The 25,875-nt window shown below is 34.2% G+C and overlaps 1 protein-coding gene and 1 long non-coding RNA gene across 3 annotated transcripts; one reads left to right on the plus strand and one right to left on the minus strand.

Moving 5' to 3' along the window:
* Nucleotides 1–56: 56 nt before the first annotated feature.
* LOC134281226 (ankyrin-1-like) lies at nt 57–21,926 on the minus strand. 2 transcript variants are annotated; one of them, XM_062763701.1, is made up of 3 exons: nt 21,694–21,926; nt 19,370–21,340; nt 57–179 (listed from the first exon to the last, which is right to left on the minus strand). In XM_062763701.1, exons 2-3 carry the CDS (start codon nt 21,324–21,326, stop codon nt 151–153), a joined length of 1,986 nt encoding a protein of 661 aa, XP_062619685.1. In that variant the 5' UTR covers nt 21,327–21,340; nt 21,694–21,926; the 3' UTR covers nt 57–150. The 2 variants fall into 2 exon arrangements, with proteins under 2 accessions (XP_062619685.1, XP_062619686.1); XM_062763702.1 differs by lacking the exon at nt 21,694–21,926 and having other exon boundaries at nt 19,370–21,544.
* On the plus strand, nt 5,977–10,651 carry LOC134281223 (uncharacterized). The gene is made up of 4 exons (XR_009995037.1): nt 5,977–6,050; nt 6,197–6,302; nt 9,339–9,469; nt 10,534–10,651. It is a non-coding gene; the product is annotated as an uncharacterized LOC134281223 (long non-coding RNA).
* Nucleotides 21,927–25,875: the final 3,949 nt, after the last annotated feature.

Here is a 25,875-nt window from a genome sequence, read left to right on the forward strand (position 1 = left end):
AAAGAAGACACTATTGTCTATTAACTTCCTTTTTCTGAATTTTTTAAACGCTCTGATGTCCGGGGATATGTTTAAACAGCAGTAATTCGGTCGCTGATTTGATCATTAAACGCCTAGGAAGTTATTGTTTGATACGGATAATGGCCATTACTACATCCTTTGTGGAATACGGAAACTTCCTGAATTTGTATGAAAAATATAAGTATTCCTGTCGTTTATACGCCCAAAATTAAGCTAAATTATTGGAAGTACCTTAATCGAAGGTAGAAAAAAGGCATATTGGTACTTAAACAATGAATGAATTATTCTTCCGCTATACAGAAATTTGACCCAAGAATCACCTTTAATCTTCAATAATAATCCAGGAAGTGTATAACCCCAACAGGACAATTTAAATCAAATAAGATATTTGTGACACCTGAATAAAGACACCTGTATGCAATTATTTCTCAAGATACATTTTTTATACATGTAAACAATCTTTCAAAGCAGATAAAATTCAGTTATTCATCGAAGTACTTTTTGGCTAAGTACTGTGTTATTAATTATTATTATGCCCCCATAATCGAAAAAAAAATCAGGTGCATAGAGTTTTTATTTTGTTCACCCGTCGGTTTGCCTGTCTGTTCGAAAAGAACTTTAACCTTGTCTATAACCTTTGATTAGATGGAGTTATGGCTTTCATATTTCACCGGTGTATTCTTTACGCCAGTTTCTGTATTTGGGTACATTGTACCGACATAATGACCTGTAGAACGGTAAGGGTTAGGACCGTCCCTTTCACAGGTATGTTTCATTTTACAAACCCTTTCATTGGGTACCATTTATTCTGACCGTCTGATCTTTACCTAATTAATTTTGAAAATCTTTAACCACAGCATTAAAATTTGAATGTTGGAGCTAGGGATTTCATAGATCTTCCCTGGAGCACCTTTGAATTTGGCCTTTTTGCATTTGTCTTGGAGAAACTTCAACAATTCAATGAGCTGCAATACAGGACATCAATATCTAGCAAACAATTCTTCCTTTTTAAATCTATCTGTAAAACCCTTTTCTTCTTTACATCTTTACATAAACAAGAGGCTCATGGGCCACATTGCTCACCAGAACACTGTGGCTAGGAATCAAAGTACTGAAAGTACTGGAAAGTGCTAAGCATGGGTTGAATTTGAAATTCATCAGAATTTAAATTCCTTATTGCATTGGAATAAGTACATGTATAATTTTGACGGGGCAGCTGTAAAGAGGGGGGGGGGGGGGGGCGAAAACAATAAACCCAGCTCTTGATTGCCTTGACTGTTACATTAGATAACATCCAATGTAAGTTGTATTGCTATAACAAAGTCTTTAAATATGCAAAAAAAAAAAACCAAAGAGAATCTCATTAACTATCTCTGTGCATTTTTTTTAAAGCAAGTGAGTTACTTTTATAACCTTCTTTGTTTTCCGCACCATAGTTACAAGTCCAGAGAACAAGACTACTTGTGTTGCATTGTGGGTCCAGGTTTCTGCGATAAAATCAAATTTATATCAATTTTACAATCCGATTTTTTTCTTCTGACTCATTTTATTTCAGATTATGTATATAGCTCTACATTAGCTGGAAGGCCTTTTTTTTGGGGGGGGGGACAAATTTTGAATGCTTAAGATGTTGCTGATATCCTTATCTTGAACGTAAAGTGGAGAACACAAAACCTTCTAGTGAAATTTTGAACAATAAATCACTCTGCTCTCAAATTCAAAATTGACTGTCGGCGACCGTGCCTTTCGGTGTTATTATCGGCCGCATATAGGTGATCGACCTATTGGCAGTTGTATTTGAAACTGCACAGGGAGAAATGAGATATTGTTTTTATATTATTAGGTATTATTAATATTATGAATAAAAGATTTTTAAAATGGTTTAATATTTTGTTTGAACTGTTTTAGTTAATTTAATTTTTCTCCTCTTCGTAGATATTTATAAAGTTATATTTTTACATATTAAACGGTTTTACAAAAAAACATTTCTAGCATAGGAACTAGTAATATATACACGCATTCAATAAAAGTTACTGGGTGTACAAATAATGAATAAAAATTGAACTTTTAAATTTTGTATCGAATATGGTACAGTTGAATAACAAAACAATAATTTTTTTTTCAATATTTCAATGTATATTATTAAAAATAATTGTGATACCAATCCCTCATCGTGCAGCATGTTGCAAAAGACATGTAACAAAAACCCGAGGACTTTACTTCTTTTTTCATTACATTGCTATAATATCAATTTTGGGTATAAGGATATTGCATTTGTCTTTTGGTCATTTTGATGAAAAACCAGTCTTATCCTTCATCTCTGACTCTCACGCACATGAATTATAATTTATTTGTACCGAAAATTAAAAACGTTTGACCATTCTTTTTCTCGTGTAATATTTGAAGCTGATTTGTAAATATTTGTTTTTAAAATAAAAATGTTAATTTAAATACTCATCTACTTAGAAATAAAAATATATATCATATTAAAATTCGTTCGTATTTTCCTTTGACTCATTTTGGCGGAAATACTTTAAAATGCTTCTTTTTTTCACTGTCATCATGATCATGTAAAACATGCTGACAAGAATGAAATAGCCACAACTACGAAAGCCTATTAGGATCAATCTAGAGAGAAAAAAAAATTAAAAGGCGTTATAACGCCTTTCGAAAAGGCGTAATAACGCGAAAAAAGGCATTATAAAGCCTTTTGAAAAGGCGTTATTACGCCTTTCCATTCCAAAAGGCGTTATTACGCCTTTTTAAAAGGCGTTATAACGCCTTTCTAAAAGGCGTTATTACGCCTTTCCATTCTAGAAGGCGTTATTACGCCTTTCTAAAAGGCGTTATTACGCTTTTTTAAAAGGCATTATTACGCCTTTCCAAAAGGCGTTATTACATCTTTCGAAAAGGCGTTATAACGCCTTTTTAAAAGGCGTTACTACGCCTTTCTAAAGACGTTATTACACCTTTCCAAAGGCGTTATTACGCCTTTTACTTTCAATACATAACTAAACATATTTAGCCCAACCGAGGGGGGGTGGTGTATGCAGAAATCGTACCTTTGGGACATAAATTTCACAATTAGATATAGGACTAATTTCTCAAAAAATAATTTAAACAAATAGCAATTAGATTTCCAGGAAAAAAGATTTTTAAATGCGTCATATATTTTCAATGTTGAACCAACTAAGTCCTTCTTTCATACCAGGCACACCTCTACCAAGGGTCATTGATTTCAATTGCTGATTATACCCATGCAAATATAGTTGCCTTCTTTTTTCCAAGAAGAGAGAAAAATATCTTCAAATGACATAAATTTTAATACACTGTACATGGCAAGCAAAGCTCCAAGATAAGTCTGCCTATATTTTAGATCTTCACAAGTAGAGTGTTGCCTTCTCTTAATACGAATGCAAACAGTTGTCAGTGAGATGTGCAGGAATATAGAGAATTGCATAAATAAAGATGGTTTTAATTAAATCTTTCTATATTTATTAACATAAGATAATGCCTTTTCCTTTTCCTTTTCATGTAGGCCAGTAATATGAGTGCGAATGGGGTAAACCCCCCTCCAAACATACACACTTTTGAGGAAAAGTCTTGCTACAGTTTAAATATTATAATTAACTATTGGTTTCTTGGTTCCTGAACATTTTGTTGCAGTATGTAAAACTGTGACAAATTATTGCATTAAATAAATTTTTACCGAGTATTTCCCCCACGAATTTTGACAGTGGAGTGTGTGTGTGTGTGTGTGGGGGGGGGGGGGGGGTATTAAAAGCACGGGCCTGTTAAATGCAAAATAATGGTTATTCAAAAAGCATAATAACTATTTTGGAAAGGGATAATAACGCCTTTTAGAAAGGCATAATAACGCTTTTTAGAAAGGCGTAATAACGCCTTTTAGGAAGGCGTAATAACGCCTTTTGGAAAGGCGTAATAATGCCTTTTGGAAAGGCGTAATAACGCCTTTTGGAAAGGCGTAATAACGCCTTCTAGAATGGAAAGGCGTAATAACGTCTTTTAGAAAGGCGTAATAATGCCTTTTGGAAAGGCGTAATAATGCTTTTTGGAAAGGCGTAATAACGTCTTTTATAATAGAAAGGCGTAATAACGCCTTTTAGAAACGCCTTTTGGAAAGGCGTAATAACGCCTTCTAGAATGGAAAGGCGTAATAACGCCTTTTAGAAAGGCGTTATAACGCCTTTTAAAAAGGCATTATAACGCCTTTTGGAATGAAAAGGCGTAATAACGCCTTTTTTCGCGTTATTACGCCTTTTCAAAAGGCGTTATAACGCCTTTTTAATTTTTTTTCTCTCTAGATTGATCCTAATAGGCTTTCGTACACAACATCTAAGCGTTCAATCTAAAGGAATTTTTTGCATCAAAATATTTTGTTACAAAGAAAGACTACAAATTAATTAAGTATAGACTATCTATATAAATGCGTTCAAGTTTAAAATTTGTGCTACTAATGGATAATGAGATGCTGTGAAATCATTATCATTGATAGCGCTCTGCATGATGCAAGTGTGATAATAAAAAGGCTCGTTTGTATTTACATTGTTTGAAATAAAGGCCCAGAAGATGGCGTGAAAAATAAAGAAATGAATATACAAAATGAATTCAAACGATATATAGAACCTAGTTAATTTTTTTCAATGGAATTGTACATGTACTACTAATAGATTCCAATTTGATTTTTAAATTCTTATTGAAATTTTAATGAGAGTTTTAAATACTCGTGCGCATTAAATCTTTTTAAGGTACTTGTATTAACTTTTTCGAATTACACTGCAGAAATAAGATTTGTGACATAATTGGTGTTTGCCAGTACTTATTAATATGCACCATTCAGAGATAAGACCCGCCATTATATATCCACAAACACAGGATTTCAGTACACACGAAAGTTAATATCGACTCTACTAATTAACACCTATTATGATAATTCCTACACTAAAAGTAGCCGACAGAGGGTCGGGGATTTCCAGTTGTATATTTTTAGACGACTTGGTAGTGTTACATAACTTGCTCAGTGTATTTCGTAAGCTTTGCGCTGTATCACTCCACGAAATTGAGTTCGTCATTTTGAAATCGAACATAATATACAACACAAGTAACAGCTTTTTAAAAAGCTTGCCTGACTAAATCAATCAATTTATCTGCATGAAGAGTGATAAACCTTTTGAGCATAAATACCTTTGTGGGTTTAAAACATATCCCAACTTTATATTTTGAGAACCTTGTGTAATTGAAATCTTGATTTTATTAGCTCTACTAGTCAGAGACCAGAAGAGCTTCTGCGATAGTAATGCGTCTAACGTCCGTCCAGCTGTCCGTCCGTCCGTCTGTCTGTAAACAATTTTTCAAAATGCTACTCCTCCTACAGTTTTGGTCTGATTTGGCACACAAGTAGACTACACTAAGATACATTATTCTGTGTACCGGTTTTTGATTTCAATAAACGGTGTTGCCGTGGTTGCTAAAAATAGAAATTTCTGTGAGATTGATTCAAAATGCTACTCCTCCAACAGTTTTGGTCTGATTTCAATATAATTTGGACACAAGTAGACTACACTAAGATACATTATTCTCTATCGGTTTTCGATTTTTAGGCGGAAGCCGCCTTTTACTTTTGCATGCTTTGTTGACCTTTCGACCTCTCAAGATGTTTGCCCCGTTTCATGGTACTCCAAACGGATGTATCTTAAACTAAGGGCATACAACCCGCTTATAATTAATCATATTCGACCCCCTTCCCAATCTTTATCGTTATTATCATATCAAAAAGCGTGTATTATGGCGAATTTATTTTAACAATTTATTTTGATTAATGTAAAAAAGTCCAATAAAAATAATAGCCTAATAATAGAAGGAATAGTTACTTTAGTACTGCTGAAACGTTGAAGAACGAACGACAACTCTGTATGTCTAAAACATAAACAAATCGGGTTCAACATAACATTTGATTAGCACGGACTGAAGCGATCTTTAGAAATACTACGAGGGATGAAATAGTTCAAGTAGGTAATTATGTTTAAGAATTATTGACAGGTACATAGCTACTGAAGAACTTATCTTTTCAATAATCTTGTATAAAATAGAAGAAAAGAGGTATGTAACTCCTTTTATCAATTGTGTACTACATTCGCGTAATAATCTAACATAGATATAGACGATTCAGCGTGAAATTATTGTCAACAAACCCACGTGGAGTACAAATGATTTACAATGGTTGACTGGAAGTGACAGGCCTTCTCTTCAAAATAAACAAGGTAACTCACGCTGCGTGATTAGCCTATCTTTTATTGTCACCCTTATCTTTGATTGTTTTAACGTGAAAATGTCGCCTCCCTATGCAGGCATATGTTTTATAGTGGAGTGACAATCCTAGAAAAAGATGCCTAGTTTTCGAGTTTAATGGACCGGCATACCCTACGGCTGAAAGTTATATTTTATAAAAGAGACATCCCTCCTCATACATTTTCGCCCGCTCGTAGAGTTTTCTCAAGTCAGATTTTTTTTAAACTTGCGATGAAAGTGAAAAGGGGGGGGGGGGGGTATTTAAGTCGTTAATTTTACTTGCTGATAATATTCTTTTTCAAAAATTAATTATTAATTATAAAAATATTAATTTGTGTGTGATAGGATAGCTAAAGGTATCTAAATTTACAATGCAAAATTAATCAGGAATATTATTTGCCCCCCCCCCCCCTTTAAAAACATGTTTTGTTATAGAAACTGCGTTTATTTCAACAAAATATTATAATATTCAATACAATTATTTCATGCAATATCAATATCGAATATTTACCTAAGCGTTAGAAAGATTTATAAGACAATGATTTCTGATCAAATAAACCGCACTTTTTTAAAGACATCCTCACACTATAAGTCTTGTATTCTACTTGATCTAAAATGTTTTGTGTAACTGGGAACGGATTATAGAATCCCATTATGTCTATGACAGTGACTCCATCGATCAAAATGTTGTTAAATATATTAAATTGGCTTCTATTATTAATAAGATAACGCTAATATTCAGTTTGAATTTAAATTAATGAGCAATTGAAAATAATTTTCCTTTTTTTCAATTTAAAAAAATACGTAAATGACAAACATGTCACTTTTCCTTCGCATTCTTGTTTGAACAAGGTATCTTGCATGATTGGATATTGCCTTTCTAGTTCATAAGCAATACATATAAACGCAAGTATGAAACGGAGAGAGAAAAACGATTTTAGTTTTTCATCTTAAAGACTGTCCATCATCTTACAGAAACTATTTCATGTTTCCTTCGGAAATATATTTAGTGTTTTCTATAGCAAAAACATGGACTTTGTCACTATTCAAACTAAGGGATACATATCTTGTTTACGCATTTCCTCATTTACTTGTACATACCGCCAAAAATTGAACTCTGTTACTATAATCCTTTAGGGGGGATCATATTTTGCTTACAGTACTTAAGTTTTCTTTTGAAAAGACGTACCAGAAAGGAAGATATGAAGCAAACGGAACAGTAAAAGCAATCCACTAAAGTTTTTGCTCGGAAAATTCATGGTTTGTTCTGTCATAAGAAGGCTTTTTCGATATATTTCCTTTTGAGAAAGAATTGTCGTTTTGCTTCAAGAACTAATTGTCTAATGTTAATTTTAAAAATTGCAATGGAGACAGAAGACATAGAACTATATACGGTATATTTAACCAACCACAGATACAACAAGGAGTTTTCAACATTCTTTTTAGGACTTCTGAAGAAATTACAAAGATTACTGAGTATTTGGGCAATCAGCCTTTTTTCAAAATTCAAAGATATTTTCAGTCAGCACTTCAAAAAAGCCACACCACATGCATTTAATATGAATATTGCCACTTGATCAACACTTTGCCCTTTTCTAATTATTATCTACCCACCTAAGTATCTTTTTAAGGATCGGCTATCATTACTTTTACAGTGTAGCTCTTTTACAAAGTTTTTACTTTTATAGTTTTCAATTGAAATATATTCTTGAAAAATTAATAATAAAGATATACATGAACGTGTACATGAAAACCAATGAATAGAAATTACAGCTCTAGCAAATGTATTACGTCATTAATTTATCTCTTCACCCCTTTTCAAAGAATTGCAACTTTAACACCAATACGTGTTCTAAATCTTTCAAAACCCCAAAATCTCTACAATATAACTTATAACCTGCTTAATTTATGAGTAAACGCTTATTCAAAAGTTCACCAAATTAAACTTTTCAAATCATATAGACAACATTCATTGATAAAAAAAAATTGACCTTTTTAGACAGAGAAATGAATAATATCCACAATATTAAAACTTTAAATATTCCGTTGTCTGTCCTTTGGATGAGACCGGAGTACCGAAATTCAGGGTGAGAGCAAGGGTGAACTCTAGAAGAATTTTTACTAAAAAGCTTTTTAAAAATCGTCGAACAATTTCTTTAAAAAATAATGAATCAGATGAAAAAAGCTTAATAAGAATATTACATTCAAAAAAGTGCACAATTTATGGTCATATTTCGGTTTTTTAGGGGTTGGTGTTTTTTTTTTTTTTTGGGGGGGGGTGGGGGGGGGGGTGTAGTGGTGATGGGTGTTGTTGTTCTTGTTTTAATTTTTTTTTACATTGTGTACTTAATATTTCGTGATTGTACGTAAAGGATAACGTACATTAGCATTTAACCTTTTAAGTTTAAATAAAATACTATACGACAAACCTTTCATTTTACAGACAGACAAACGGGCATTCTTATTCATTTTTTTCGTTCCTTTTCCATGAAATCAATATATTCACCGAATTAATAAAATTCCTATACAAATATACATTATTTTCACGAATTCCTTACACTTTTCTTTATATGTACAATATTATGGTCAGATTTCATTCATTGATCTTTGATCTCCTTTTATTTTAAATTTTGACCATAGAATTTTCTACGACCGGGCAAAAATTATTGCTTGATAATATATCTGACCAAAAAAGTACAAATCAGCCGTAGGGTAGAGTGGTATATTAAATTCAAATTTTTGATGGTATTGTCACTCCACTATTAGATATCGTAATATGATAGCTGGTATATGGTCGGGTCTTATCGAACGAACTGGTACTCTATATTTACCATGATTACATGCCTGGGAGAAATTATTTGAGGAATTATCATGTCGAGTTTGTGTATACATTTATATATCCTTTCTCATTTATTGTTAATACATGCATGTTGAAGGATGGGCCAAAACTGTAAAATCTGGACAGAAATTAAGATGCAAGCGTGAGAACTACATTGTGTTTTGTATAGATGTGTCCCTGCTACGGAGGCACCTAACAGAAAGTGGATATAATTAAGATTGCATTGTGGATTTGCCCTGTGCCACCTCTAAATGGCAGAAGAAAACTCAACTCAGCACAACCAGAAACACTTTTCTGAAGGTGAGTACATCAATTTATTATATTTCTAGATAAGTGGAAAATTTTTTCATAACTTATGATACATATTTTTTATAGCATAACAAATCTTCTTGTTATGATGGCAAAACTGAACCGAATACTATTTTTGAAAGTATATTTTGACTTTTCTTATTTTTGTTTACTTATTTTCTTTTCATTTTTTTTAAATACATGCAAATACATGATTACTTATAATAGTAGGCTTTTGAAAAAGAAAACAAATACAAAAAATATTAGAGAAGTCAAATCGGTCAATATTTAACATGTTTAATAATCGCTTACTCGATATCTGACTTTTTCATTACATGCATGTACAAAATTATCAATTCCATTGGAAATAATTTTTGGTACTAAAATTAGTTATCAAATAAAACACAAATGCAAAATACACCCAAAATTACAAAAGGTTGTTTTAATTGGATCTATTTGAAAAACTGCTGTGTACACGCGTATGTTATATAACTAGCGAAGGAGAGGGGACGGATGTTGTTGGTCAGGATCGCTAGTCTTATATTATTTCATTTGTAAATTGGTTGTTTCCAGTATATTTACACTAAACTTACTACACAAGTTCACTTTCAGCAGTTTTGAATCTTTTGTTATTTCTATATACCCACTTCACTCTTGAAGTGGGTAAAGTGGCATTAATTTCTATGCAAGTCAGATTTCACTGAATGTATGAATGTACATCAAGGCGATAATGGGTGTTTTACAGCTAGGTGTAGATGAAGACATGCTAATTACCACTTGCATGTTTTAGTTATAATTGATAACTTTCTGATAAAAATGTGTACCTTGAAATAAGAAATAATATACATCCGCGTAAACGAGTACCTTTTTTTAGTATTCGATACTTGGACCTTGGATCGAGTACCCGGTAAAGTTGACTTCCCTAGAAAATATATTAAAATACCCGGTATATCATAAAAGGTTATTTGAAGTCCTTGATTTCATTTATTGAAAGTCAGATACATAATGTGAAATAATTTTTGTTAAATAAACATTGTGAGATATCTTAATTTTTTTTTCAATTATACACTTTGTAGAAAATTCTGCCAAGAGACAGTTGTGAAGGGAATCGTGTAGATAATCTCCAGAAAAGAAATCACCACTGATATTAGGATGTATGTAACAATATTTTAATACAATCATCAAAGACAAATTTACCACAGGAATAAAAACAAAACTGTCTTGCATTCAAGGGCCTGCCATGGTAGAAGCTCTCCTGAAAAAATATTCCATTTATTGTGGACATCATGACACAGGGCTCACCTGTCATCAGCATTAGAGACTTGTGTGATTTGTTCTACCTGGGCCATACACCCTTACCAAAATATTGACCTTCTGGCAACATCTTCTGGCTTTATTGCCGCAATATTGCAGCAACATTCTGGCAATACATTGCCGCAATATTGCGGCTATATCGTTTTTCGTATGTAAATTAGTTTTGCGGCAATATTGACAGAAAGGGGTTGCGGCAATATTGCTGCAAATCATGACCAAAATATAGATCTTCTGGCAACATCTTCCGGCATTATTGCCGCAATATTGCGGCTATATCGTTTTTCATATGTTAATTAGTTTTGCGGCAATATTGCCAGAAAGGTGTTGCGGCAATATTGCTGCAAATCATGACCAAAATATTGATCTTCTGGCAACATCTTCCGGCATTATTGACGCAATATTGCGGCAATATCGTTTTTCTAATGTAAGTTAGATATAAATTGGTATTTAATAGAAATATAATGATCTATCAATCTAACAATTAACAAACTGTGCTGAGGAATATAACAAACAATAGCAAGCCACAGGGTCAATAAGAAATAGCTACAAGTGTACTTCTGCTATTCTTTGAACAGATATAAAATTATGTTGATTTTTTTTTTTTGATTTATGTTTGTGAAACACTGTGCGCCTGGTGGCAATAAAGTTTGAAAAAGCTATTTATAGCATATGGGTCACAGTCAAGGTCACAAAGTCATTGATCTTAGTGTCATTTGAAAGAACTTAATTAGTAGAGAATGCATACTAAATATGAAGTCTCTATCTCTTATAGTTCAAAATTTATGGCAGAGGATCAAAATGGCTATTTTTAGCATATGGGTCACAGTAAAGGTCAAATTGTCATTGACCTTGGTGTTACTTGAAAGAGTTTAATTAGTGAAGGGTGCATACCAAATATGAATTCTCCATATTTTATGACTCAAAAGTTATGTCGAAGTTTCAAAAAATCTATTTTAAGTATATGGTCAAGGTGCCAAGGTCATTGACCTTGGTGTTATTTGAAAGAGTTTAATTAATGAAGGGTGCATACATAATACAAGTTCTCTATCTTTTATGGCTCAAGATTTATGTCCAAGATTCAAAAAATCTATTTTAAGCATATGGGTGACAGCCAAGGTCTCAAGGTCATTGACCTTCAGGTGTCTTTTGAAAAGCTTAATTAGTGAATTATGCATACTAAATATAAAGTGGACTCTATCTTTCATTTATTTTAAGTTATGATGAATATTTGAAAAAGCTATATTTAGCATATAGGTCACAGTCAAGGTCACATGGTCATTGACCTTGATGTCATTTGAAAGAACTTAATTAGTGGAGTAGACATACCAAATATGAAATCTTTATCTCTCATTGGTTCAAAAGTAATGGTGAAGGTTAAGTTTACAAACAAACGGACAGGACAAAAACAATATGTACCCCCGATCCATCGAGATGGGCGCATGAAAAATGTTTATAGAAACAATATTAATATGCCACTGTGAAAATGTCCAGCAACTCGATCTGCATTAATTTTCAAATAACATGCTTTAATTCATCTTTTCCTGCTACTCTAGGATATATAGACATACAAGTCTAGTATGCATGCATCACAAGCACTAATTGAAACACATATAATTTTTCCACTTTTATCTCCATTGAATCATTCATCTCAAAAAGAATATTGGTTTTGACTCATCAAGTCTGATGATATGGAAACAGAGTACACATTCCTATAATTCTGCTTAAATTCTTCTTTCTAGTCATTCCACACTATGCAGTCTTACTACTCATCTTGACTAATCCCACTGTACACAATTAACAACTCTAATCAACTTGATACAAGTCAGCAATGAAGCAAAACATGCTTGCCTTTGAATTCCCTCCACTTAAATTAAAAAGAGGAAGTAAATGACTGAGCATGCTCAACAAATGTCTCATGGGTAATCCTAGATGTTGCCAGAAAGTTTTTTTCTGGCAGTATTGCCAGAATACACCGGAAGTTGTTGCAACTAGCGGTGATATTTCATTTTTTCTGGCAGTATTGCCAGAATGTCACCAGAAGTTGTTGCCGCTAGCGGTGATATTTCACTAACCCAACAAGAGGCCCAGGGGCCACAGCGCTCACCTGAGCACATCAGTCTTGAATTTACTCCCCCCCCCCCCTCCAGGCGTTATAATTTGAACAAACTAGAATCTACACTACCTGAGGATGATTCCATATAAATATCACTAATCATAGCTTTGAAGTACTTGAAAAGAAGATTTTAAAAGGTTTCCCTATATATCCCTATGTAAAACTTGGGTCGGCCATTTTGGCCCCACCCTAGCCCCGGGGGTCATGATTTGAACAAACTTGAATCTACACTACCTGAGGATGATTCCACATGAGTTTCATCTTTCCTGGCCCAGTGGTTCTGGAGAAGAAGATTTTTAAAGATTTTTCATATATATTCCCATGTAAAACTTTGGTCGGCCATTTTGGCCCCACCCTAGCCCCGGGGGTCATGATTTGAACAAACTTGAATCTACACTACCTGAGGATGATTCCACTTGAGTTTCATCTTTCCTGGCCCAGTGGTTCTGGAGAAGAAGATTTTTAAAGATTTTTCCTATATATTCCTATGTAAAACTTGGGTCGGCCATTTTGGCCCCACCCTTGCCCCGGGGGTCATGATTTGAACAAACTTGAATCTACACTACCTGAGGATGCTTCCACATGAGTTTCATCTTTCCTGGCCCAGCGGTTCTGGAGATTTTTTTAAAATGCCATTAATTTTTAACAAATTCATGATTATCTCCCCTTGGAAAAGGGCGTGGCCCTTCATTTGAACAAACTTGAATCCCCTTCACCCAAGGATACTTTGTGCCAAGTTTGGTTGAAATTGGCCCAGTGGTTCTTGAGAAGAAGATGAAAATGTGAAAAGTTTACAACAACGACGACAACGACTACGACAACGACAGACAACGGACAAATTTTGATCAGAAAAGCTCACTTGAGCCTTCGGCTCAGGTGAGCTAAAAAGCTTGTTTCTGGTGACAAAATTGTGTTGCCGCAATGTTGCCGCAATATAGCAGCAATATTGCTGCAATAATTTTACTTTGGTAAGGGGATGTATTGAATGAAAACAATTCATAGAACCACAAGCACATTCATTTGTAAATCTATGTAAGGTCTGTGTATGTTGTATTCCTTATATAATTTGCTATTTTATAACAAGAATTTGTTTCATTGGTACTAAAACTTAATACATGTACACATAAAAATCCCAAAGCAGTTGTGATATTTATTGTTTTTTATTACTCATTAGTTCTCATTTTTGTGTGAAATTTTATAATTTTCCATTTCTTGTTCCCCAAAACCATATCTTACAAATTTTATGCAATGCAACTTGCATTTCAATTTTAACTTGTTATACTTGACAAAAACTAGAGGTACTGTGAGCAATGAACTCACTAAATGATACCCCCGCCTCCCATATGATTATAATGGAAAAGTCTATGTTTTGCTGTGGCCAGGAAACCCAAAATATGTGTCGGATCAAAAAGTAAAAGAGGAGGTGCACAATGGCAATATGTAATAAAGATTCTGTGAAGATTTCATTAAATTTCACTCAGTGGTATAAGAGGAATTGCGGATAAGAGATGAGTACCCCAAAGCGGAACAGACGGACGAACGGACAGCTAGACGTACGTATGTACGGACATACCGATTACAGTATACCCTCCCACTTTTCAAGCGGGGATATAATAAATGTTAAAATGTTCATATTGCTATTGACGTGACTTATTCTCAGGTATCCGCATCAAAAGCGAGACATATTGTTTATTCTTGTTTCTTGGTTTCAATACTACAATCCAAAGTATTTTTCATCCCCCCCCCTTTAAAAAAGATTATGCTTCAAATATGTGTCATTAAAGTTTTGCACATGAGAACTTGCACACATGCTTCCGCCTATCAGTACTCTCAGTACTTTGATTATGAACGGTGTTGCCGTGGTTACGTACTAAAAATAGAAATTTCTGTGAAATTGTTTCAAAATGCTACTCCTCCTACAGTTTTGGTCTGATTTCAATATAACTTGGCGCACAAGTAGACTACATTTGGATGCACAATTCTGTTTATTGGTTTTCGATTTTTATGAACGATGTTGCCATGGTTACTAAACATAGAACTTTCTGTGAAATACTTTCAAAATACTACGCCTCCTACAGTTTTGTTCTGATTTCAATATAATTTTCCACAGAAGTAGACTACACTAAGAAACATTATTCTATATTATCATTTTTTGATTTTGATGAACAATATTGCCTTGGTTACTAAAGATAGAAATTTCTGTAAAATACTATCAAAATATTATCCTAAATACAGTTTTAGTCTGATTATAATACAATGTGGCATGCAAGTAGACTACGCTAAGAACATAAAGAGACTTCATCAAGGATCATTATTCTTAGACTATTTATTGCTGTTGTAAAGTTTCGATTCCCAACTTCTACTTTTCTCTTTCTTTGCTAAGTAAAATCCAGTAGAGCTTCAGTCTCGACAGAGTTCTTGGTTTTACTTGTAGAAGAATCATCTCTACACTGCATACTAAAGAGTGTTATTCGGGGGGGGGGGGGGGGGTCTGCAAGTGAAGTGACCTGCCCTTGGATCTGAATTGATTTCAAGCTACATTGTAACACCTATTATAAAATCTGTTGTCAAATCATGCATTGTAAACATTTTAAAAGATGGATATAATTAAATACACATTTTGCTAGAGTGTACTTTCTCCTCTGAAGTAAACAGTAGTAACGTGTGTTCATTATTTTTTTTCTTAAAAGGGGGGGGGGGGTAGTGACACGTACTATCTTATATTGAGAATGAAATAAGTAAATTCAATATCTAGGCCTTTGTGAAAAGAAAAATCCAAGATTTTTCACTGCTTTATTATTTATTGTGTACATCTGAACAGAGCCATATAATAGATCAGGCATCTGCATGCAGACGCTGATTAGAACTGCGTTTTTACTGGACCAGTCCATTTATGCAATAAACCAATCGCGGGATCGAGAAACAAATTAGAAAAAAATCATTTCTTTAGTGTTGCATGTCAAGAAAACTGATGTGTACATACGATATGTTGTTTTAAAGAAAGATGTAAAACCTGTAGATAGAATTTCTGAAGCATAAGAAGGAGTTTTCATGGAAGTTAGCACACCCATTCATATAATAGAACAATCCAAGGAAAAGGCGCGGATAGCTTACTAGTGACATTTGGCGCGAAAAGAGCAATTCACCCCTTTCAAAGAATATAAATGGACTGATCCAGTAGTATAGAAAGGCAGAAAAAAGGATCGAGGAAATGTTGAAACGGCGAATTACATGGAATAATCTGTTCCATGCAAAATGAGTAAAGGAAGTAAACACTGCAGTATTTTGCATCAGTAATATCATTTCTTTTTTCTGAAAAATGTTTCTTTTAAAATGCAGATTAAAAAATTCCATTGTTAATCAGCTTGCACAAAATCTAGCTCTCTAGATAGGATCGCACACTTTCGGATCTTGGAAATATCAATTATTATACAGCCTGACGCCGTGACGTCAGGCAATTAAACAAGAATACACATGGGTTACCCCATATCCAAAGATATTCGACTTTTAGATTTAACAGTGTTTAATGATTTTTTTAAAGAAAAAACTGCACTGTCTGGTTATGGAATTGGTGTAAATTTCGTGAGTCCGTAGCATTACGGTCGCCCAGTCTCCTAACAAACAGTACTCATACATGTGTCCGCAAGATCAGTTTGCCTTGGTCTATACACACGTGCGATGGAGAACTTTGTCAAACGCATCAAGCGAGCTCGGAGAAACACGTTTTTGGTTTGCCGAGAAGTTACCATGGCAGACAAAACCTTTTTTCTTAATTAGATCATATGAATACGAATTCTGATTAATAAAAATTAAACAATCCCGGTTCTCAGTTTAGAAATCTCCAACCCGGTTCGGGTTTTCCTACACATTTTATAATTACGCTCCCTACAGTTTACACAGTCTACACACGAGCAGAATCCGACCAGGGATTGAAAATTTCGGCATTTAATCATGTTTAATAAAACACATGTACATAGAATGATTATCTTTTTCTGCAAGAGGAAATTGTATGATAATTGACGGACAATAAACATGAACTTAATACAATTGTTGATATACTATAATAATTACCAATTCATCGGTGAAAAGATTAATTATCAATGGAAGAATTAATGACCTAGATATTCTTTGTTATCAAACATGTTTTAAAAAAACATAGGCTCGGTAGCGGGCGTTGATAAAAGATAAACAAGATCGATAGGGGGCGCTGATAAAAAGACCATGGAAATTTTCGATGCCTACCGAAGAAGCGCTTTGCGCATGCGCTTAGCGCTTAAAAAGTAGAAATTGGTTTATTGAAAAGAAGTCCCATGACCAATCATGGATTTGCTATTCTTGAGAAGATGATTTTTAAAGAATTTTCCCATATATTTCTATGTAAAACTTGGTCGGCCATTGTGGCCCCGCCCTACCCCCGGGGGTCATGACTTGAACAAACATGAATGTACACTACCTGAGGATGCCTCTATATAAATATGATGAATTATGGCTTTGTCATTCTTGAGAGGAAGATTTTTAAAGAATTTTCCTATATATTTCTAAGTAAAATTTTAGTCAGCCATTTTGGCCCCGTCCTACCCTTGGGGGTTATGATTTGAACAAAATTGAATCTACACTACTTGAGGATGCTTCCATATGAATATGACCAATCATGGCTTTGCTATTCTTGAGAATAAGATTTTTAAAGAATTGCCTATATATTTCTATATAAGACTTTGGTCGGCCATTGTGGCCCCGCCCTACCCCCGGGGGTCATGATTTGAACAAACTTGAATCTACATTACCTGAGGATGATTCCACATGAGTTTCATTTTTCCTGGCTCAGTGGTTCTTAAGAAGAAGATTTTTAAAAATACCATTAATTTTTCACTAATTCATAATTATCTCCCCTTGGAAGAAGGCGTGGCCCTTCATTTGAACAAACTTAAATCCCCTTAACATAAGGATACTTTGTGGCAAGCTCACTTGAGCTTTCAGCTCAGGTGAGCTAATAAAAGAAGAGGCCCTTGGGCCACATTGCTCACTTGAGCACTGTGGCCAGGAAAAAATAAAAATCAATCCAGGTTTGGAAAGCTTAAAATGCATGTGGTCCCGACCTATCACTAAAAAGCGGAAGTGGGGAGGGGGTTTTTGATTTGAATTAACTTAAATGTACACTAATTAAGGATGCTTACATATTTCTTTAACTTACTGTGGAATATTTCCCTATAAGTTTGAAATTTCATATTGGCCAAGCCCTACATCCGGGGTTCATAATTTGAACAACTTTAAATCTACACTACCTGAGGATGCTTCCATATCAATATGACCAATCATAGCTTTTGTTGTTCTTGAGAAGAAGATTTCTTATAAAAAATTCTGTATACTAGTATTCCTATGTAAAATATATATGTAAAACTTGGATCGTCCATTGTAGACTATAGTTTACAACCGATAAACCTAGTTTATCGACTGTGAACTATGTTTAACTCATTTTTGTGAATTTGGCATGCCATGCCCGGGGGTCATGATTTGAACAAACTTGAATCTACACTACCTGAGGATGCTTCCATATAAACGATGAGCAATCATGACTTTGTTGTTCTTGAGAAGACGATTTTTAAAGATTTTCTCCAGGGGTCATGATTTGAACAAATTTGAATCTACACTACCTAAGGATGATTCCACATTAGTTTCATCTTTCTCGACCCAGTGGTTCTTGAGAAGAAAATTTTCAAACAAGCGATCAAATTTTCACTATTTCTTAATTATCTTCCCTTGAAAGAGGACGGGACCCTTCATTTGAAACCAAAAAAACTTGAATCCCGTTCACCCAAGAAGTTTGTGGCAAGTTTGGTTGAAATTGACCCAGCGGTTCTTGAGAAGAAGTCGAAAATGTGAAAAGTTTACAGACAGACAGCTAGACAGACGGACGCCAGACAAAATGTGATCCGAAAAGCTGAGTTGACCATTCAGGTGAGCAAACAAAAAAAAAACACAAAGAAGACATAACTTAGGTTGTTTGCCATTATTACGTTCATATGATAAATTATATTACCTATAATGTTTTTTTCTAAACTTATATGGGAGGCGGGAGTATCGTTTATTATAAACTCATTGCTCACGGTACCTCTAGAATGTTTTAATAAATTTATAATAATTCACGCAAAGGAACCTTTCTTTAAAACCAAATAAAACGGATCATCAACTTTAAATGAGATACAAGCACATGAATGTGATTGATAAAGAATGCTTTATACACGGGTAAAGAGATTATGTATTATCAAAATTTTACAGAACTTTCCTTGTATGCATGGAATCTCTATATTGAATATTATTCGAATTGGAAAAAAACAAAGTGATTTGCTTTGGTAACAGTTGTATTGGCAAAAAAAAACAAAACATTTTAAACAATTATTTTGATAAAGTCCTAGCGAGACAATGCCCGTCAACAGTATTTGACCTCCAAATACATACATGTATTTATCTTAATTACTGTTGATTACCAAGTAAGATAGCCATCACATCCGTGAAACTGTAATCCCTTGTAATATCTAATGCAGACTTGTCCTTTTTACATAACGCGGTACTGTTACATCCTGATTTTAACATAATTTCAATAACTTTAATGTGATCGACTCCTGACGCATAGTTCGGCTTTGGAACACATTTGATGTTACACGAATACTGCAGCATAAACATGTAACCTTTCATTAGCAGTTCTCTTTCGAACATATAAGCTAGTTCAATGTTTTTCATAAGATAAAGATTACCCCTACTTGCTGCCAGATGAAGTCCTGTATACCCAAAAGTATCAGTCGTGTTAACATCAACTCCTAAGTGGAGAAGAATATTCGTGAAATGACAGTTACCACTGGCCGAGGAATAATGAATTGGGTACCGGCCATTGCAATCCGGGAAGTTAAACTCAGAGCCATGTTGAATTAGCAATTCGGCAATATCGAAATGTCCAGCAATGCAGGCCTCGTGTATTGGCAAGTTACCATGCGTGTCAAATGCGTTAACGTCGCCTCCGAATTCCAGAAGATGTTGGACTATTTCCGGACAATATTGGCGGCATGCCAAATGCAGAGGTAACAGTCCTTCTTTTGTTTCTTTGTTGGGGTCTGCGCCGTTTTCCAATAGGAAATTTGTCAAGGAGATACTTTGTCTTAATATGGCAATTTCAAGTAATGAAAATTCATCAAATGGTATATCAACGATTTTTTGAGTCAGTCTCTGACTTAATTGTTCAAGGTCTCCCGTACGCGCAGCCACGTGGATGTCCGTAAGAAACGACGAACCTACAGCAGCAAACTTGGTGTCATAGTATATAAAGCGTTGTAAACGTGGGGCCGTTGGTAGTGAAATGCTGCAATTTTTAAAGTTCAAATTCCGTAATACTGTATGCCTACACAAATTTTGAAGTTTTGGTACCTTTCTTGATAATAAATGTGGTTCCTTTGTTGCAGGAGCAATGTCATCTCGGCTACAATTTAGAATGTACATGTCTTCTAAAGACTTTTTCAAAGCCCAGATGTAGTTGTTGACCTCATTTTTATCTTTTTCTTTATCCTGCAAGTCCTTTTCCATCTTCCTATAGAATTCTAAAGGAAAGCTTTCAAAGTATCTATAAAAATTTAGGAGAATAATGAAAGCGACCTCTAAATGATTTTTAGATAGCGCAACGTCGTAGGCAGATTGGACTGTTTCTTCTTTAAGGGAGTAAGATTTTGCTCCGTGGTGAAGAAGTACAGACGCTGCCAAGGTGTTTCCGTTTTGTAGAGCAATGTGAAGCGCAGTATATCCCCTTTCATCTGAAACATTGATGTCAGCGCCATATTCTAACAATAAACTTAGTATTTTTAAGGACCTTGAATATTCCTCTTCGCTATTGGCATCACATGAGATCAGAGATTTTCCTGCACATATTATCAAAGGAGTCCGAGATGTTCCATTTTCGAAAGCATTGATATTTGCATTACATTTCAACAGAGCTTTGGTTATATTCACAAGGGAGTTTTGAACAGCGATATGCAGTGGAGTTCTATTTTTCTCGTCCACATCATTGACATCAGCTCCTAAACTCACCAGTTCGTAAACTGTTGTCTCATCGTCGTGGCAACCATGAGCACAACCATGTAACAATAGCTTTGATTGGTTTATATCAGCCCCTAGTGTCATCAGCTTCCTTACTAATGATATTTGACCCGTCTTGGATGCGAAATACAATGCAGATCGGCCGAACCTGTCCGTAGTGTTGATATCTAGGTCAGGACTTGTCATCACAGCATCGATTACGTCACTGACCTTGAGATCTACGGCCAAGGTCAAGGCTGTGTGGCCAATCAGGACCCTGTTTACAAGGTCACCATTCTTTGAGATGATGTTCAGAACGGATTTAGTTTCCTTCTTTTTTATGGCATCATGGAGGTCATTTAAATCATCGTACGAGTCGATCATCTGATGTTTTTCTGCTACATGGAAAGAAAAAAATATGATGAATCAAGAGTACATTAACAGAGGTAAAAAATAACAAAACATACAAGTTATATTAATCCAGCATTCTGTATGTTTTCCCTTTTATCATGTTACATAATCTCTGCAAGGAAATTACCCTTACTTGAGTAATTCATATATCCGTAATGCTTAACGCGAGCATAAACGCAAGCAATCGTAAAAGATAATGTGGAACATAAACTATTTTTGTTCTTTTCAGCTTGAAATGGTTTGAATTGTTTGCATTAAGAGCTATTTCAAATGGACATCATTTTAAGATGTACTAGTAGTGAATGAAAAGAAAATAACGAGATATACTCATTTTGCATACTTGTTCAAATACTGCAGGCTGATTTCCTTGGTAATTGGCCTTTGTCCTTTCTCTACCGGTCCAGTATTATTATGTCAATCTTGCTTCATTATCCTTTGTTGTATGCTTGTTGCTAAATGATGCTTACAGCTAGTATATATAGTCCAGATAATACATATGAACATGGAGGAAATCCTATTGCAGTTCCGGATTGTTGTACATTTCTTTTCACATTTCTTTATAGTTTAAATTTTAACGATGTGTTTCAATATGTCTCTGCTTGATTAACGATGTGTTTCAATATATCTCTGCTTAACTTAATGAAAATTTTAACTTAGTTAAGGTTTGTGCATATAAAAAACATTTTTTGCCCAAATATTACTCTCATTCTGCATTGATGGTAAAACACTTCAAACAATTAATGATAATTTCGATAACAATAAACCCATGGAGAGATTTCAACATGGGAGGAAGCCTTCAACATTTCAAGGATACTCCGAAAATGAAAGTGGGCTATAATGAATTTACCCGTCAAACACATACTAGTAAAACAATAGTATTGTTTTCTCCAAAAAAAAAAGTAACCCTCAGTGTAGTTGGAATGATCTAACTGTGTCTCGATACAAGCCCCTCGCCACATTGTTAAACCGGGTCCATAGGACAATATCTATGGCAAGCCAAATTCACAAAAATGAACTAAACATAGTTTCACTGTTGATAAACTAGGTTTATCGACTATAAATTATAGTTTACAAACCGTAAACTATAGTTAACGATTTGTTAAGAATAGTTTTCATCTGTAAAACTATATTTAACGGTTGTTAATTATAGTATACGAATGCTAATCTGAAATTTATCTGTCTGAATAAAGCGTTAACAACAGTGATTTGATACAAATAGACAGAGTAAACTATAGTTTACAATAGTAAATTTCCATTGAAAGGGCAGTTGCTCTTTTTTAGTTTCACAAATCGTGTCTACATGTTGAATTAGTACTGTCAAATTTTTTTATATTGTAAGACAATAGTTTACAAATCACCTGAGCACTGGCTATGAAAAAAAAACTACTGTTTTGCAATCGCAAATGATTGACCCGATGTTAAATATAGTTTATGCTTTGAACAATCTTGAATACACACCGGTGAACTAGGTTTCGAAAAAAAAAAGCTTTTCTGTTCTTGAGAACATTTTTCCTATATACTTCTATGTAAAAGTTGATCGACAATTGTGGTCCCACCTTACCCCAGTAGGTAATTTGGCGTGCCAGAAATTTGAATCGACACCACATGAGAATGTTCTATCTACCCTCAATGACTAATCATGGCTTTGCTGTTCTTGAGAAAAAGACTTTTAGAGTATTTTCACTGATGTTCTTACGAAAAACATTGATTCTCATATTGGAAGTAAAATATTTAGGTACCATCTTAGAAAAATAACCAAAATACTTTCATGTAAATATAGTTCGAGGAAATTTTTCTCGTGCTTTAGAAGAAAGTTGATTTGCAAGTCACATTGCCTTATATACATGTATTCATATGTAAAACATGAATTTCTGGGTTTTCAAACCTCGATAACCGCAGTGATTAAACAAATAAGACAGAGAAACTCAGGCAGTAGGGGGTAGTAACCATTGAGGCAATTGCTCTTTTTTGTTTTTACCCCCCCCGATCATGGCTTTGCTGTTCTTGATAAGAAGTCTTTTAAAGACATCCTCACCTGAACATTCCTATGTAAAACTTTGATCGACCATTGTGGCCCCACCCTACCCCAGGACATGCTTTGAACAAACTTCATACACACCTGTGACACTTGAGGATGCTTCGGAAAATGAAAAACAATCTTTCCTGGTCTGTGGCTCTTGAGAAGAACATTTGTAAAAAATGCAATTAATTTGTAAAATTCGTAATTATCTCCCCTCGAAAGAGGGAATATCTCTTCATTTGAACAAACTTGAATCCCTTCACCCAAGGATACTTTGTCACTAATATAAAATGGCTTTTCTGCACTTGAGGATGAAAGTAAAAGTTTACAAACAATGACGACAACAATGAAGACAGACAATGTACAAATTTTGATCATAAAGATCCATTGTGGCTTCGACTCAGGTGAGCGAATAATGTAAAAATGTTAGAAAAACTTCAACTTTTAGAACACTGTGGTGGTGATTTCGTACTAAATACAGAGTAATCCATGTGCTTTCCTTTCTTTGAGTACTGTGAACTTTTCTGATTATGTTGACTTTGGAAAATGGCCTCCATTGTGGCAACACTTTAACCTTTGATATGTCATATGAGACGTCAGTATTTCACAAGGCGGGCAAAATGCCTATTTCGTCAGATATTAAAAAAAATACTTTATATGTTGGATTAATTTATTATTTTAACTTCTAATTTAGTGCCAGGTGTTTAACATTTGTCAGAAAAGCTTCAAAACTGATGAGAGTGTACAAATTTCGTAAAAACTTTTTGATTTATTTTTTTTTTAATTTCCTTTGATGCAAAACTTTAAGGTGAGATTTTTAACCGTACGGTTTTAGGTAAGGTGAGGGACTAAATTTTACACGCGTGGCACTCAGAGGCACTGACGGTCGTGCAGACCGTTGGAAGCGCTAACCCCTATACACAAACAGTATACACATGAAGTCAATGAGTATTACCTGTACAGCTTGGTGGCCCACTGTTCATCATAAAATTAGTAGAATTTGACATCGTAAATAAAAATATCAATATAATTAATGATAATTGTAAAATTTCGTAATTTCAGACTTACAAGCAGAAATCTCGCAGGCCGACTTTTGAAAAAAAAACTACGGTACGTTGTAAAAAAAATCTTCCTTGTCTATCCCTTTCAAAATCTTAAAAATATTTTCATTTTTTGAGAGATTTTTGTAAATTGTAGAGATTTTACATAAAGTATACTTGAATATTAGATGAAATATCAAGTAAAATTTGGATTCAATTGATATTAAAATTTTCACTTCTTATCTGTTGCACTATAGGCATTTTGCCCGCCTTATTCACCCATCTTCTTTGAATCTACACTACCTGAGGATGCTTCCAAATGAGTTTCATCTTTCCTGGCCTAGTGGCTCTTGAGAAGAACATTTTTAAAAAATGCCATTAATTTTTCACAAATTCATAATTATCTCCCGTTGAAAGAGGGTATGTCCCTTCATTTGAACAAATTTGAATCCCCTTCACCCAAAGATACTTTGTGGCAAGTTTGGTTGAAAATGGCCTAGTGGTTCTTGACTAGAGGATGAAAATGTGAAAAGTTTACGAAGACAATGACGACAAGAATGAAGACAGACAACGGACAAATTTTGATCATAAAGATCACTTGAGCTTTCGACTCAGGTGAGCTAATAATTAAAATGTTAGAAAAATCGTAATTTTTGAACATGTTCACAACAAGAATCATTCTTAATTTTTACAGTGTAATCCATGTGAAAAATTTTCATTGAGTAAAAATTAACTTTTCTGATTATTTTATTGAAATACCTTGGATAAAAATTCATGTTTCGTAAACTTTAACCTTTAATATGTCATACGAGACATCAGTATTTGCATCGAAACACATCTTATTTTATTAATTTTAAAAAAATACTTTATACTGTTGGACGTGTGTCAAACAAGGTATTTTATACACAATACATGTGCTAAATGTCAACATTTCAAGTACCCAATGATTGACCTTAATTTACTGATTGAAGGGTACAAACCAGGTAAATCTGAATTTTTTTTTAAATTTTCTCGGGTAAACTTTAAAAGGTTTACTAATTAAGCAATGGAATTTAAAGTGGTCTTGTGCTTACAAAAATTATTGTGAACAAAAGAGTGGAATTAACACAATAAAAGTAAAATTATCATGATTTATTAGTCACCTTCCACTGAAAACATTTCACCTTTCACTGAAAATCGCATATGAAAAGGTTGTGATTTACAAACCATTAATTCTGGTTTAGGCGTATACTGTATATGATAATACTTAATAGTCTGATATAAATGATTTCTATTAGGTGTGGACACGGTGTCCTTTTGGTATGTGCTTCCTAAAAGGTTATATAGGTTTTCTAAATTGAATATATTATTTTGTTTCACTGTGTTAAATTTATTGATGTGAAACACATGCTTTGAGGTGCTCTTTGGCGTTTCACTAGACTCCACTGTAGCCTGTCCTGAACTGTCAGTTTTTACACTCAAT

The sequence above is a fragment of the Saccostrea cucullata genome, unplaced genomic scaffold (assembly GCF_032062105.1).
Source record: "Saccostrea cucullata isolate Sc308-1 unplaced genomic scaffold, CSIRO_AGI_Scuc_v1 ctg4632, whole genome shotgun sequence".
NCBI lineage: Eukaryota > Metazoa > Mollusca > Bivalvia > Ostreida > Ostreidae > Saccostrea > Saccostrea cuccullata.